The sequence below is a fragment of the Hyperolius riggenbachi genome, chromosome 8 (genome assembly GCF_040937935.1).
Source record: "Hyperolius riggenbachi isolate aHypRig1 chromosome 8, aHypRig1.pri, whole genome shotgun sequence".
NCBI lineage: Eukaryota > Metazoa > Chordata > Amphibia > Anura > Hyperoliidae > Hyperolius > Hyperolius riggenbachi.
In genome coordinates this window covers 295,194,978-295,211,405 of record NC_090653.1, presented here as the reverse complement: position 1 = coordinate 295,211,405, position 16,428 = coordinate 295,194,978, and the positions used below count along the sequence as shown (strand labels likewise).

Sequence of the window (16,428 nt, the reverse complement as noted above, 5' to 3'; positions counted from 1 at the left end):
TTCGGGTCGAACACCCGAACATCGCGGCGATGTTCGGCGAACGTTCGCGAACCCGAACATCTAGGTGTTCGCCCAACACTAGGTGCATCTCTTCAGCAGGGACAGGAAAGCTGGTCAGAGTTGATGGGAAGATGGATGGAGCCAAATACAGGGCAATCTTGGAAGAAAACCTCTTGGAGTCTGCAAAAGACTTGAGACTGGGGCGGAGGTTCACCTTCTAGCAGGACAATGACCCTAAACATAAAGCCAGGCCAACAATGGAATGGTGTAAAACAAAACCTATCCATGTGTTAGAATGGCCCAGTCAAAGTCCAGATCTAAATCCAATCGAGATTCTGTGGCAAGATCTGAAAACTGCTGTTCACAAACTCTGTCCATCTAATCTGACTGAGCTGGAGCTGTTTTGCAAAGAAGAATGGGCAAGGATTTCAGTCTCTAGATGTGCAAAGCTGGTAGAGACATACCCTAAAAGACTGGCAGCTGTAATTGCAGCAAAAGGTGGTTCTACAAAGTATTGACTCAGGCGACCGAATAATTACGCATACCCCACTTTGCAGTTATTTATTTGTAAAAAATGTTTGGAATCATGTATGATTTTCGATCCACTTCTCACGTGTACACCACTTTGTATTGGTCTTTCACGTGGAATTCCAATAACATTGATTCATGTTTGTGGCAGTAATGTGACAAAATGTGGAAAACTTCAAGGGGGCCAAATACTTTTGCAAGCCACTGTATAAATCCATAATAATAATATGGTAGGGCATTACACTATGACTATGGTAGGATTAGAGTGTGAGCTCCTCTGAGGACAGTCAGTGACATGACTATGTACTCTGTAATGTGCTGCAGAAGATGTTAGTGCTATATAAATACATAATAATAATATGATAGGACAGTAGACTATGACTATGGTAGGATTAGACTGTGAGCTCCTCTGAGGACAGTCAGTGACATGACTATGTACTCTGTAATGTGCTGCAGGAGATGTCACTGCTATATAAATACATAACAATAATAATATTATAAAGTATTTGTTAACCGTGGTGTTTTTGTCCTCAGACCGTTGAGATGAAGGAGATTGCCCAGAGTTTATCCAGTGGTCCCGAGCATCCGACCGGACTGGAGGCACAAGGCCGTGCTGTCTCCATGCCCCGTTTAGCCGCAGAAGCGCACGTAAGTTTACAGAACACGTTATTTGTGTAGAAGTTTCAGGAAAGGGTCCGTTCAGACGTTTCAGTTCCCAGCAGGTCCATATCTGATTTAGTGAACAGGTCGCGACTATAAAATGCTTCCCCTGGAAATGACCTCACAGGTCTTCAGAGGATGGGCGTGGATCCGTAATCCTGGCAACACACTGGGGAGAACAAGAAATCTAATTGGCTTGATGCGGTGCATCAAAAAAACAAACAAACACAGTATAGGAAGCCAGGTGTAGTAGCCCCAGTATAGGAAGCCAGATATAGGTGTCCCCAGTATAGGCAGCCAGGTATAGGTGTCCCCAGTATAGGTAGCCAGGTATAGGTGGCCCCAGTATAGGTTAGCCAGGTATAGGTTCCCCCAGTATAGGTTAGCCAGGTATAGGTTCCCCCAGTATAGGTTAGCCAGGTATAGGTTCCCCCAGTATAGGTTAGCCAGGTAAAGTTTCCCCAGTATAGGTTAGCCAGATATAGGTGCTCCAGCATAGATTAGCCAGGTATTGGTGTCCCCAGTATAGTTTAACCAGGTATAGGTTAGCCAGGCATAGGTGCCACCAGTATAGGTAGCCAGGTAAGGTAGCCCCCAGTATAGGTGCTGCCTGTATAGGTTAGCCAGGTATAGATGCCTCCAGCATTGATTAGCCAGTAATAGGTGCCCCCAGTATAGTTATCAAGGTATAGGTGCCGCCAGTAAAGGTTAGCCAGGTATAGGTGACCCCAGTATAGTTAGCCAGGTAAGGTTGCCACCAGTATAGGTACCTCCTGTATAGGTTAGCCGGGTATAGGTGACCCCAGTATAGGTAGCCAGGTATAGGTGCCCCCAGTATAGGTTAGCCAGGTATAGGTGCCCGAGTATAGGTAGCCAGGTATAGGTGCCCCCAGTATAGGTAGCCAGGTATAGGTGTCCCCAGTATAGGTAGCCAGGTATAGGTGCCCCCAGTATAGGTAGCCATGCAAGGTTGCCCCCAGTATAGGTAGCCAGGTATAGGTGCCCCCAGTATAGGTAGCCAGGTAAGGTTGCCACCAGTAGAGGTACCTCCTGTATAGGTAGCCAGGTATAGGTGCCCCCAGTATAGGTAGCCAGGTATAGGTGCCCCCAGTATAGGTAGCCAGGCAAGGTTGCCCCCAGTATAGGTAGTCAGGTATAGGTGACCCCAGTATAGTTAGCCAGGTAAGGTTGCCACCAGTATAGGTACCTCCTGTATAGGTAGCCAGGTATAGGTGCCCCCAGTATAGGTAGCCAGGTATAGGTGCCCCCAGTATAGGTGCCCCCAGTATAGGTTAGCCAGGTATAGGTGCCCCCAGTATAGGTAGCTAGGTAAGGTTGCCCCCAGTATAGGTTAGCCAGGTATAGCTGTCCCCAGTATAGGTAGCCAAGTATAGTATCACTGCGGCGCTGCGGGTCCCTGCTGATCTGAGGTCTAGCAGCGAAGGGGGATCCAAGGTCTCTCCTGCAGGAAGCAGCTGCTGCTCATTTCAAAAAGGTAAAATAGCGCCATCCAGGGAGGGAGGGGCCAGCCGCGGGTGGGATGAGACAAGTCATTAAGTTGGCACCATGGGCCCTTGTGCATCGGTGTGTCCCTCTGATGATGCTGTGTGCGCCCCCTGGTGTCGGGAACATGCAGCTTTGTCACATCAGGCGGCAAATTCAGATTTTTTGCATTGGGTTCAATACAAATAACCTGTACTGGATCCAATATAAAACATTCTAAGTGAAAAGAAAAGCAGCGCTACTGCCTATAGCAACAAATCATACAATAAAAAATATGTATTTTTAATAAAAAAAAATATATATATACATACACACACACACACACACACACACACACACACACACACACACACACACACACACACTGTACACACACACACACACTGTACACACACACACACACACACACACACACACACACACACACACTGTACACACACACACACACTGTACACACACAGTACACACACACACACACACACACATACACACACATACACACACATACACACACATACACACACACACACACACACACACACACACACACACATTTTTTATTGTAAAAGTGCTTTTTAAATATTACATGTATGCTTGTGGGGAGCCTGCAAGACCCAAACTTGTAAGCAGTCCACAAAAATGTATCCTCTATAATAGAACCCCTCAGTCTCTGCATCCCGTCCCTGCACTTCCTGTGTGTCCCGTGTTCTGCGCTACTGAGCATGTGCAGGGAGGGGCGCAGAGACTGAGGAGAGCTGGGGGAGGGCGGGGCTAGGAGGGGCGGGTGTGTGTGCAGGGAGGGACGCAGAGACTGAGGAGAGCTTGGGGAGGGCGGGGCTAGAAGGGGCGGGCCCACGCATGTGCAGGGAGGGATGCAGAGACTGAGGGAGGGCGGGGCTAGAAGGGCGCACGCATGTGCAGGGAGGGACGCAGAGACTGAGGAGAGCTAGGGGGAGGGCGGGGCTAGAAGGGGCGGGCGCGTGTGCAAGGAGGGACGCAGAGACTGAGGAGAGCTGGGGGAGGGCGGGGCTAGAAGGGGCGGGCGCGTGTGCAGGGAGGGACGCAGAGACTGAGGAGAGCTGGGGGAGGGCGGGGCTGGAAGGGGCGGGCGCGTGTGCAGGGAGGGACGCAGAGACTGAGGAGAGCTGGGGGAGGGCGGGGCTAGAAGGGGCGGGTGCGTGGCGGGCGTGCGCATGTGCAGGGAGGGATGCAGAGACTGAGGGAGGGCGGGGCTAGAAGGGCGCACGCATGTGCAGGGAGGGACGCAGAGACTGAGGAGAGCTGGGGGAGGGCGGGGCTAGAAGGGGCGGGCGCATGTGCAGGGAGGGACGCAGAGACTGAGAGCTGGGGGAGGGCGGGGCTAGAAGGGGCGGGCGTGTGTGCAGGGAGGGACGCAGAGACTGAGGAGAGCTGGGGGAGGGCGGGGCTAGAAGGGGCGGGCGCGTGTGCAGGGAGGGACGCAGAGACTGAGGAGAGCTGGGCGAGGGCGGGGCTAGAAGGGGCGGGCGCGTGTGCAGGGAGGGACGCAGAGACTGAGGAGAGCTGGGCGAGGGGCGGGCTTGAAGGGGCGGGTGCTTGGCGGGCGCGCACATGTGCAGGGAGGGATGCAGAGACTGAGGGAGGGCGGGGCTGGAAGGGCGCACGCATGTGCAGGGAGGGACGCAGAGACTGAGGAGAGCTGGGGGAGGGCGGGGCTAGAAGGGGCGGGCGCGTGTGCAGGGAGGGACGCAGAGACTGAGGAGAGCTGGGGGAGGGCGGGGCTAGAAGGGTCGGGCGTGTGCACGCACGTGCGGTGGCGGCGGTCATGGGGGAGTATGAGTGGAAAGGGAGGGAAGGGAGGGAGGCGAGGTTACAACACAGACCTAGAGCCCGTTTTTAAACGGGCTTAGGTCTACTAGTACAATATAAAGAAACGTTTTAAAAAAAAATTGTACCACTTTTGGTACAAAAATTGCACTCCAATTAAACGCCGGGAAGGTTAATGTTCACCGATTGGCTAACGTGTGATTGTTTAGACTTCATGAACATTGATTGTTTTATCAGTGTGTATATATATATATGTGTGTGTGTGTGTGTTGCTGACCTCTGTCTCTTCCTGTTTTGTATCACCCCCCCCCCCCCTCCCCCATCCCCACCCTCACTGCCATCCCATTGTCACCTCAACTAATCTGACTTCCACCTGTCTCTGCGTTGCTTTTTGTGGTTCTGTCCTCACTCTGTTTTTCTCCGCCCCCTGTCTCCTCCCCCCTCGCCCTGCCCCCTCCCTGCCCTTTTCCTCCTCCATGCTGTCTGCCGCTGGTCTTCGTTGGTGCCGTTTGAACCGCTTCACCACCTGTCTGTCTTCCATCAGCCACGGAGCCGCGCCCCCTCCCCCAGGAACGGTTATCTGCCCGTATGTAGACTGGTTCTTTCTCATCTCACATGTTTGTGCAGTGCTGACCCATGTGCATTAACCAATCAGATTGTTTCATCCAGCTCCTCCCCCTCCACTACTGTCATCAAACGGTTCTCACATCTGTGGTTACTGTATTATGTGGAGAACCCAGAATAAAAATATGCAAATTCTATACACAGCGTAAAGTGGTCAAATACTGAACAGACTCTTTGTGTGTCAGGAACAGTGTAATGCCTTGTTTCACCAGCAGGAGGTATCAGGAGCTCAGACTATTCTTGTGTCAGGAGTCATGCAATGCCTTGTTTCACCAACAGGAGGTATCAAGAGCTCAGACTATTCTTGTGTCAGGAGTCATGCAATGCCTTGTTTCACCAGCAGGAGGTATCAGGAGCTCAGACTATTTTTGTGTCAGGAATCATGCAATGCCTTGTTTCACCAGTAGGAGGTATCAAGGACTCAGACTATTCTTGTGTCAGGAACAGTGTAATGTCTTGTTTCACCAGTAGGAGGTATCAAGACCTCAGACTATTCTTGTGTCAGGAGTCATGCAATGCCTTGTTTCACCAGCAGGAGGTATGTATCAAGAGCTCAGACTCTTCTTGTGTCAGGAACAGTGTAATGCCTTGTTTCACCAGCAGGAGGTATCAACAGCTCAGATTATTCTTGTGTCAAGAAGAGTGTAATGCCTTGTTTCACCAGCAGGAGGTATCAACAGCTCAGATTATTCTTGTCAGGAATGGTGTAATTCCTTGTTTCACCAGCAGGAAGTATCAAGAGCTCAGACAATTCTTGTGTCAGGAATGGTGTAACGCCTTGTTTCACCAGCAGGAGCTATCAGGAGCTCAGATTATTCTTGTGTCAGGAGTCATGCAATGCCTTGTTTCACCAGCAGGGGATTTCAAGAGCTCAGACAATTCTTGTGTCAGGAATGGTGTAATGCCTTGTTTCACCAGCAGGAGGTATCAAGAGCTCAGACTATTCTTGTGTCAGGAATGGTGCAATGCCTTGTTTCACCAGCAGGAGGTATCAAGGACTCAGACTATTCTTGTGTCAAGAACAGTGTAATGCCTTGTTTCACCAGTAGGAGGTATCAAGAGCTCAGACTATTCTTGTGTCAGGAACAGTGTAATGCCTTGTTTCACCAGCAGGAAGTATCAAGAGGTCAGACAATTCTTGTGTCAGGAATGGTGTAATGCCTTGTTTCACCAGCAGGAAGTATCAAGAGCTCAGACTTTTCTTGTGTCAGGAATGGTGTAATGCCTTGTTTCACCAGCAGGAAGTATCAAGAGCTCAGACAAATCTTGTGTCTGGAATGGTGTAATGCCTTGTTTCACCAGCAGGAGGAATCAAGAGCTTAGACTTTTCTTGTGTCAGGAACAGTGTAATGCCTTGTTTCACCAGCAGGAGGTATCAAGAGCTCAGACAATTCTTGTGTCTGGAATGGTGCAATGCCTTGTTTCACCAGCAAGAGGTATCAAGAGCTCAGACTATTCTTGTGTCAGGAACGGTGTAATGCCTTGTTTCACCAGCAGGAGGTATCAAGAGCTCAGACTATTCTTGTGTCAGGAATGGTGTAATGCCTTGTTTCACCAGCAGGAAGTATCAAGAGCTCAGACTTTTTTTGTGTCAGGAACAGTGTAATGCCTTGTTTCACCAGCAGGAAGTATCAAGAGCTCAGACAATTCTTGTGTCAGGAATGGTGTAACGCCTTGTTTCACCAGCAGGAGGTATCAGGAGCTCAGATTATTCTTGTGTCAGGAGTCATGCAATGCCTTGTTTCACCAGCAGGAAGTATCAAGAGCTCAGACTTTTCTTGTGTCAGGAACAGTGTAATGCCTTGTTTCACCAGCAGGAGGTATCAGGAGCTCAGACTATTCTTGTGTCAGTAGTCATGCGATGCCTTGTTTCACCAGCAGGAGGTATCAAGAGCTCAGACTATTCTTGTGTCAGGAATGGTGTAATGCCTTGTTTCACCAGCAGAAGGTATCGAGAGCTCAGACTATTCTTGTGTCAGGAATGGTGCAATGCCTTGTTTCACCAGCAGGAGGTATCAAGAGCTCAGATTATGGTGTTTTTACATCTTTCTGCCAGCGGGTGTCGCTCGTTAGCTTGTGGTGATCATTAAGGGGCTCAAAGCTGAGATATAAAGAAAACATTTATACATACCTGAGGCTTCTTCCAGCCCCATCCGCGCAGATCGCTCCCATGCCGCCGTCCTCTGCTGTCTCCAGCTCCAGTACCGGGTCCCATCACTCGGAGCCAGTCTACGCAGGAAAAGTGCGACCTCTACGTATCTCTCTGGCAGCCGCTGGAGAGATACGCAAAGAGCGCAATTCTCTTACGACAGACCGGCTCCGACTGGCTGATGTGCGGGGACCCGGTTCCCAAAGCTGCGGGCAGCGGAGGACAGCGGCTTGGGAGCGATCTGCGCGGATGGGGCTGGAGGAAGCTCCAGGTATGTATAAATGTTTTTTTATATCTCAGTTCTGGTACACATTATGCAGCATGGACTTCCGGTGTCCTCCTCCTCCAGGCAGTCAGCAGATGACCAGCAGGAGCTCAGGTTATGGTGTATTTACATCTTTCTGCCAACGGGTGTCGCTCGTTAGCTTGTGGTGATCATCATGGACTTCCTGTTTTCTTCTCCACCAGCAGCGACATACAGAAGATAAAACACTGGATACTCATCAACAAGCTTTATTGAGAATAATGTACTACATACAAGTGAAAATACGACACTGTAACAACCCAGAAAACAGCAGAAATCAGAGTAACACTAAACAATACATGTTACAGCCGGATCCTGAAGGTGGCCACCTCGGGGTCTGGCCGGCCAGTGTGAGAAATGGTCTGCTGATGCTGCCAATACAGGAACTGCTGTGTGTGACTTATGTTTTTGGAAGTTGACCGGTCAGGAACCAGCATAAGGTTCAAATCCTGGCTAGGGTCAGCACCTATTCAGTAAGAAGTCCTTGTGCAAGACTCCCTAACACTGCAGGGTGGCCTCTTGAGCACGCCCCTAGTGGCTGCAGCTCTTGAGCGCTTTGAGTCCAGCAGCAGAAAAGCACTACACAAATGTTAGGATAAGGTAACAGGAACCAGCAGCACACAGAGGCCATGTATTAGGGAGTGTAGAAAAAAGGGGATTGCGCAACATCGAGATCTGGCGTATGCTTAAAGCGTATAGAAATATACTCACAAGTCTGGGTTGCATATAGGGCAACCACTCTCAACAGCATGTAGGGAAGTACCGTCCCCACTCGGCCTTGTGTCAGTATGAAGATGGTCGCAGCTCCTTGACAAGAGACCACCTGCCAAGGTGGAGACCCCTATTCAGAGGAATACACTGACAAGAAGGATGTAGGAGGCACCCAGAGCACATACGGCAACAAGGATTAGGCCCAGATTTTATGTATATATTGGCTTAATATAGTAAAGGAAACTCAGATTATAACAAAACCAATGCTACGTACACACATGTGACTACGATCGTTCGTTGTTAACGACGAACGATCTTTTAATTGACGAAAGAACGACCGGAGTAAAGTTAGTTGTAAAAAGTGTGTAACGATCACATCGTTAGAACCAACGTTACACCACGTAAAAGCACTCAATGCGCCTGCGCATAAAATTGTAAAGTTCCCTGGAGAAAAAGTGAAATGCGCATGTCCAGCCTGGTACAAACGACCGTTTCCAACGATGTACTACTTTTGCAAACGATCGTCGTTGGTTAAAATCCGCCGAGACAGAACTTTCTTTTGTAGCGATTTGGCTCGTTCGTCGTTTGACTTAATAGTCGGTGGTTCGTTTTTTGTAACGATCGTCGTTGGTAAAGATCGGGGAACGATCGTTACAAACGACTATAGTCGCATGTGTGTACGCACCTTAAGAAAGTCCCACCTTCCACAGTAGACCATCGATATGGTATAAACAAAATTTTATTGGGCACTTAATTGACAACGCGTTTTGCGGCTACAACCGCTTTATCAGGTCGTGTATTGTACAAGGCGCTCAGATACATTACTTCAAATAAAACTGTAAAACTCAATAATCATAATACATCAAATAAATACAATAAGAGCTCTTGTACAGTAACACAGATTAAATACTGTTTGGAAAATCAACTGTGGTATCAAAAATCTTAAAAGGGCTAATTTTGGGAGTCTTGCGGCGCCCACCGCTCACCCACAAGAACTGTATATTACCAAACACCACCTCATTAGAAATAATAATAATCATTTGTATTCTGTGTGCAGATAAATATTTTTTTTTTTGGTGTCCCTAAAGGTATTCCACGATTTTATCACTAGTATATTATTAAAACCCACTGCCCTGGGAGAGATAGCCCGGAATATTGTATTATATCAGCCCATATAAAGGTGAGGACATCTGAGGAGTGTAAAGAGTGTTTTTTAAAGGCACAATACACGACCTGATGAAGCGGTTGTAGCCACGAAACGCGTTGTCAATTAAGTGCCCACTAACATTTTGTTTATACCATATTGATGGTCCACTGTGGAAGGTAGGATCACCTTGTTTTCTTATAATCTGAGTTTATTTTACTATATTAAGCCAATATCCTAACTAATAAAACGCAAGTGTCTCTGCGTCCAGTGTCCCTGTGTGTGTGTGTTTTTTTGCAGTGCGCATGTGCAGGGAGGGGCGCAGAGACACTGAGGAGAGCTGGGGGAATGACGCGGCGGGGAGCCAGGAGGGGCGGGCGCATGTGTGCGTGGTGGGCACGTGCAGCGGATGAGCGGTGACCGACCTAGCCCGTTTTTAAACAGGCTAAGGTCACTTATATATATATATATTATATATATAAAATCTGAGCCTAATCCTTGTTGCCGTATGTAACTGAGATAGTCTCACAAGAGCAGATTTAGGAAAGCCACACAATGAGGAACACTTGCTGGGCGTGTCACCTGCTGGGCGTGTCACCTGCTGGGCGTGTCACTTGCTGGGCGTGTCACCTGCTGGGCGTGTCACCTGCTGGGCGTGTCACCTGCTGGGCATATCACCTGCTGGGCGTGTCACTTGCTGGGCGTGTCACTTGCTGGGCGTGTCACCTGCTGGTCCAATATGCTATCTTGTATGGTCAGCTTTATTTCTGATAAATATGGGCTCACTGGCTTTCCATTATTAATCAATATCTGCAGATCTGTAGCTGAGAATATTACACAGCAATGAAACCTTGATGGGAACGCAATGGACAGAGAATGTTTGTTCTTATTGCTGTCTGTGTTCCTGGCGGAGAGATTTTCTGCTTCCTGTCTGCACAGGAAGTGTACCAGGACCAAAGGAACATCCCCCCCCCCATGTCACATGCAATATTTGCTGGAGATAGAGAAATGACTGAATATGAATGTTTTGGAGTTTCTGTAACGCCATCTAATCGGATGTCTCTGATTCACTCTTGCAGCCCATAGCAGACAGCAGCCCCATGAAGCGCTCTATTTCCACGCTGACGCCCCCGCAGCGCCCCCAGCTGTACGAGTACTCCCTGGAGAGGGTACCACATGAGCGCGGCCATCAGCACCACCACCGATGTCACCGACGCAAAGATCGCAAACAAAAATCCATCGAGAGGTCTCCGCAGAACGACGAACCAGGTACGTTTCATCTTACAGACATTTCTAAAGGAGGATTCCGCAGGAGGAGGTCCTGTCACTTTCTGCAGTTTCTAGTCACTATCATTGCTATTTACATATCAGACCCTCCTCCTGGGAGAGCTCCTCCCCTTCTGCAGCGCTCTGTAGAGAGCAGCCAGCGAGGTGAGGGAGGCTGTCTAGTAACCTCATGGCTGCAGTTTGTAGTTTGTACGGAGTTCTTTGTACCTGAGGTGACATGATGAGATAGACATGTATGCACAGTGCCAGGCATACAGATAACTAGGCTGTGTTCCTTGTCTTCCTGCCTGAAAGAGTTAACATTCAGGTATGCAAGTGACAGTTTCTCTCCAGTTGGGACCTAGGAATATAGCATAATCCTAATCAATAAGGAATTACAGCCATCTGCTCTTACCTGGCAGAGAACAGCTTCTAGAAGCAGGGGATAGATAAAAAAGGTTAATAGTTTATATATATTAGCTGTGGGACATGGGAAGACTGCCATTCACCTGAGACACTAAAACAGCTAAAAAAAAAAGGTCATTTTGGGGGGTAGAAGAAATCACTCCCACCCTTTCCAGTCCATTCAAGACATCCCCCCCCCCCCCCCCCTGCAGTTTTGTATCCATTATGGGGGACTTCTTCAGCAGCTAGGGAGAACAATCCACTAAGTCCGAGAGTGGTTTGGAAAGGGTTAAAGAACAAAATCCTGCAGAGTTGGAATGTGAGTCTTCAGTGGGGACTGCTGTGTTGGCTCCTCCCACACTTACACTGATCAGAGAGGTCAGTAATGCAGAATTACAAAATCTTACAAGTGAATTTTTCCTGTGTTAGTCAGTCTGCAGCTGGGAGTGGGTATTGTGTGTGTGTGGGGGGGGGGGGGGGGGGGAGAGAGAAAATATCACGTTTTACTTCAGAGCTAATCCTAAGGGTATTTTCCTGCCGATATACAGACGATTCGATCACTGTGATCGAATCGGCTGTGAAATCGTTGCGCAAACGCTGACGGAACGATCGATTTCTGTCCGAAATTGATCGTTCCCATCGATTCTTGTCAATCTGTCCGTGCGGAAGATTTCGCTCGATCGCCGTTGGGTTGGTAGTGCGTCGATAGCGACGTTCGAATGCCCGACGACCGACGCTAGCGGCAATACATTACCTGTTCCGCTGGCGCGTGTCACCGCTGCTCCTTCTCCGCGCTGGGCTCCGAGTCCGGCAGGCTTCACTGATCTTCCTGTCCCGGCAGAAGTTTAAACATTAGAGCGCCCTCTACTGTTTAAACTTCCCCGGACAGGAAGTACAGTGAAGCTGCAGCCCAGAGCGGAGAAGAAGACAGCGGAGACCGGGGGACTCGCTCCAGCCGGATCAGGTAATGTATGCAGGGGGGGGGGGGGGGGGGGGGCGGCAGCAGCGGCAGCTTCACAGATGGTGAATTGGTTTCAGGCTGAAACCGATTCACAATCTGTTTGCAGTAAAGGTAGCCATACAATCCCTCTCTGATCAGATTCCATCAGAGAGGGATCTATCTGTTGGTCGATCTGATGACAAATCGACCAGTGTATGGCCACCTTAAGGTTAAGGGTTAAAACCCTCTCACTGTCACCCCGCCCTGCACTTTATGTTCCTAAACACGAGGCAAAGGGAGATCGGAATAATTCTAATTCCTACAGCTTAGAGGCGGGCTAATTCCATGCTCCGCCCCTGACAGCCATTGAGTATTTGTATCTCATTGACCACCTATAGTCACTCGATGGAATTCCTTTGGGAGATCTGACCATCTGTAGTCGTGTTTTTTATGCTCTTCATAACCCCCTCCCCCCGAGAGATATTTGTTTGGTGAGTTGATCTCGAGAGGTGCTGAGAATAGACGTCACCAGCTGAGACCTGTGCAGTGATCGCAGGGATAGTGTGCGCTCTCCGGTGTAGAAGTAATGCGATTGGTTGTGGTGCCTAGGTGGGGTGTGACTTGTTCCTGTTTCTCCCCCAGCAGAAGCTGCACCGCGGGAGAGGCGTCAGGAGCGAGGCCGGTCCCAGGAGCGCAAGCAGCAGCCGCAATCCTCATCGGAGAAACAGCGCTTCTACTCCTGCGACCGATACGGCAGCCGGGACTCCGGACATCCACGCCAGTCTGACCACAGCCGAGCCACATCACCAACCTCAGGGCAGGAGCAGGGGCCACACAGACAGGTGAGGAGGGGCGAAATGCCAGCCTGTGCTTCCCTCTGGCAGCCAGCAGGGGGAGCAGCACAAGATACCAGCCTGTGCTTCCCTCTGGCTGCCAGCAGGGGGAGCACAACACTGCCATGCATGCAGAATACCAGCCTGTGCTTCCCTCTGGCTGCCAGCAGGGGGAGCAGCACAAAATACCAGCCTGTGCTTCCCTCTCGCTGCCAGCAGGGGGAGCACAACACTGCCATGCATGCAGAATATCAGCCTGTGCTTCCCTCTGGCAGCCAGCAGGGGGAGCAGCACAAAGATACCAGCCTGTGCTTCCCTCTGGCTGCCAGCAGGGGGAGCAGCACAAAATACCAGCCTGTGCTTCCCTCTGGCAGCCAGCAGGGGGAGCAGCACAAAATACTAGCCTGTGCTTCCCTCTGGTAGCCAGCAGGGGGAGCAGCACAAAATACTAGCCTGTGCTTCCCTCTGGCTGCCAGCAGGGGGAGCAGCACAAAATACTAGCCTGTGCTTCCCTCTAGCAGCCAGCAGGGGGAGCAGCACAAAATTCCAGCCTGTGCTTCTCTCTGGCTGCCAGCGGGGGGAGCACAACACCGCCATGCATGCAGAATTCTGGCCTGTGCTTCCCTCTGGCTGCCAGCAGGGGGAGCACTACAAAATACCGGCGGCCCTCTGACATCCAGCAGGGGGAGCAGCACATCCCTGTACATTTTGAATACTGAGCTAATGAGGCATAACTCGAGTCCAAGGTAAAAGAAGGATGTTGTTCCCAAAATGCCTAAATACAACTAAATATACCAAAACTGCTGCTTTATCTACGAGGGTCATCCAGAAAGTAACAGCCTTTTTCATTGAATCAATTAAAGGGGCACTATGGCGAATATGATGCTGTTCCATTATCCCCACATCAGTTATTTATTATGGACAGCATAACTTTCACCACAGAGTCTGTGTTAAAAGAAAAAGCTTTAAACACTTCTCTACTTCCCCACACATCTGAGCTGCATCATTAGTGATAAGAATCCGAGGGACTGGCTCTCTGCTTAACGTCTGCTGACACTCTACAGCTGATTTACACCACAGGCAGCTCAGACGCTACAGACAGAGCCGCCTAATGTAACTAGCTAAGTAAATAAACAGACTGCTAATTACTCATTTTACTTAGCATCCTATTTATTTATTTACTTGGCTAGTTACATAGGCGGCTCTGTCTGTAGCATCTGAGCTTCCCGTGTTGTAAATCAGCTGTAGAGTGTCAGCAGCAGAGAGCCAGTCCCTCGGATTCTTATCTCTAATGATGCAGCACAGATGTGTGGGGAGGTAGAGAAATGTTTAAAGCTTTTTATTTTTTAACACAGACTCTGTGGTGAAAGTTATGCTGTCGATATTATATACATGATGTGGGGATAATGGAACAGCATCATATTCGCCATAATGCCCCTTTAAGCCAAGATTTTATTTTTTTTATTTTATTCACCACATCTCCTGTAAACACACAATGAGTACACAGAGATTTAGCAGGTCCTTAGCCAGCTGCAGAAGATGGATTTACATACATCAGAGAATTCACTGATGAATACAGATAAGCTATGTTATGCTCGCCTTTAGAACTGAACACATCGCGATTTTATTTCCAAAAAAGCGAAATATGACTGCCAATGATCTTCCACGAGTGTAGAAATGACGCCAGTGTGAACCCATGCTGGTCTCTGCAATGAGAGTTTCCTGCTCCTGTAACTGGCTCACTGCCTCTACCAGAGTCACCTGTACAGATCATTAGAGTCACTCAAATGCTAAGAATTCAGAGTTGGTGCAAGTTTTATGTTAATACTAGCTGAAGACCCGACGTTGCCCGGTTATGTATGGTTGTTGCTGGGTCCGCCCACTTTTCATAACCTGGACACACAGTCACTCAATGACCAAGTTTGTGAGCTTTGGGGTCCTTGGAATCAATAATGTGAGAATGGAAGCAGTTTACTTTTTCCCAGTAAAATGAAGCATTGGCTGTTTGTGGCTCCGCCCCTTTATCTGAATTTGATCTGCAGTCACCCAATGACCAATTGTAGCAAGTTAGAGGCCTCTGCCATTAACAGTGGTGGTAGCAATTTAAAGGACATCCGATGTGAAAATAAACTGATGAAAAAAACAATTGTATATATCCTCCTTCTCCTAAAAATGACCTTTTTTTTTTTTAGATATCCCACAGTTTTATTTTAAATTTTAATCTAGTTTTTAAGTTTTTACTGTTTCATTGTCTCTGCTCAAAGACACCTTGGCAGAGCTAAAATCTATGAATTATTGATACTTTTTATCTCTTTCCTGCTCTCAGAAGCCATTTACTGGACAGGGAAGTTTTTATAGCTGTAATTATAAGTGAGGGTTATACTATAGTCTGACCCAATCCGATCCGGTCCCGACCCAACCAGGACAGAAACTGTCACTTGCATACCTGATGTTTAACTCTTTCAGGCAGAGAAAGAAAAAAAAGGAGCATAGCCTAGTTATTTGTGTGCTAGGCACTGTACATACCCATGTCTATCTCATCATGTCACATGTCACCTCGGGTGTCCTTTAAATATTCCCCTTGAAAATCAAACTGTGAATTTTGATTGGCTGTTGTAGGCTCCACCCACTTTCCTGAATATTAGTCCCAGTCACCCAGTGACCAACTGTGCCACGTTTGAGAACCCTGCCAGTAACAGAATGGCTGAAATTAATCAAACAAACCTGATTAGGTGTTTGTGGCTCCGCCCCTTTAACCTCCTTGCCGGTCTAAAAAATCCGGCAAGGAGGCAGCGCCGCACTTTTTTTAAAAAATTTTTTAAGAATCATGTAGCGAGCCCAGGGCTCGCTACATGATAGCCGCTGGGCGGCGGCATCCCCCCACCCACTCCGATCGCCTTCGGCGATCAAAGTATGCAGGAAATCCCGTTGAGAACGAGATTTCCTGCAGGGCTTCCCCGGTCGCCATGGCGATGGGGCGGGATGACGTCACCGACGTCATGGACGTCGGGACGTCATAGGGAATCCCGATCCTCCCCTCAGCCCTGCCTGGCACTGATTGGCCAGGCAGCGCAGGGGTCTGGGGCAGGGGGGAGCGACTCGGCGCGGCGGATCGGCGGCGAGCGGCGGCGATCGGAAGTTACAAGCAGCTAGCAAAGTGCTAGCTGCTTGTAACAAAAAAAAAATTATGCAAATCGTCCCAGCGGGGCCTGAGATATCCTCCTGCGCAGGTTACCCCGAACTGAGCTCGGGATAACCGGCAAGGAGGTTAAGTGACTTTTCAACCCAGTCATAGAATGACTGACGGTAGCAGGTTTGAGGCCTCTGTCATTAACAGTGTAAATGAAATCAAGTGGCCTGTCACAGCTCAGCACTGACAGAGGGGCTGCAGTGTTTCCTGTCACAGCTCAGCCCTGACAGAGGGGCTGCAGTGTTCCCTGTCACAACTCAGCACTGACAGAGGGGCTGCAGTGTTTCCTGTCACAGCTCAGCACTGACAGAGGGGCTGCAGTGTTCCCTGTCACAGCTCAGCACTGACAGAGGGGCTGCAGTGTT

The 16,428-nt window shown here is 49.2% G+C and overlaps 1 protein-coding gene across 11 annotated transcripts in view; it reads left to right on the top strand.

The window, feature by feature from the left end:
* CACNA1B (calcium voltage-gated channel subunit alpha1 B) overlaps positions 1–16,428 on the top strand; it is a 505,489-nt gene that overhangs the window by 477,105 nt on the left and 11,956 nt on the right. For 9 of the 11 annotated variants that reach the window (XM_068249170.1, XM_068249175.1, XM_068249173.1 and 6 more), the window contains 3 exons: positions 1,063–1,176; positions 10,509–10,698; positions 12,683–12,882. In XM_068249170.1, the coding sequence (XP_068105271.1) occupies positions 1,063–1,176; positions 10,509–10,698; positions 12,683–12,882 (504 nt within the window). The remainder of the gene's footprint in view (positions 1–1,062; positions 1,177–10,508; positions 10,699–12,682; positions 12,883–16,428) is intronic. The other 2 variants (XM_068249174.1, XM_068249166.1) reach the window with 1 other exon arrangement.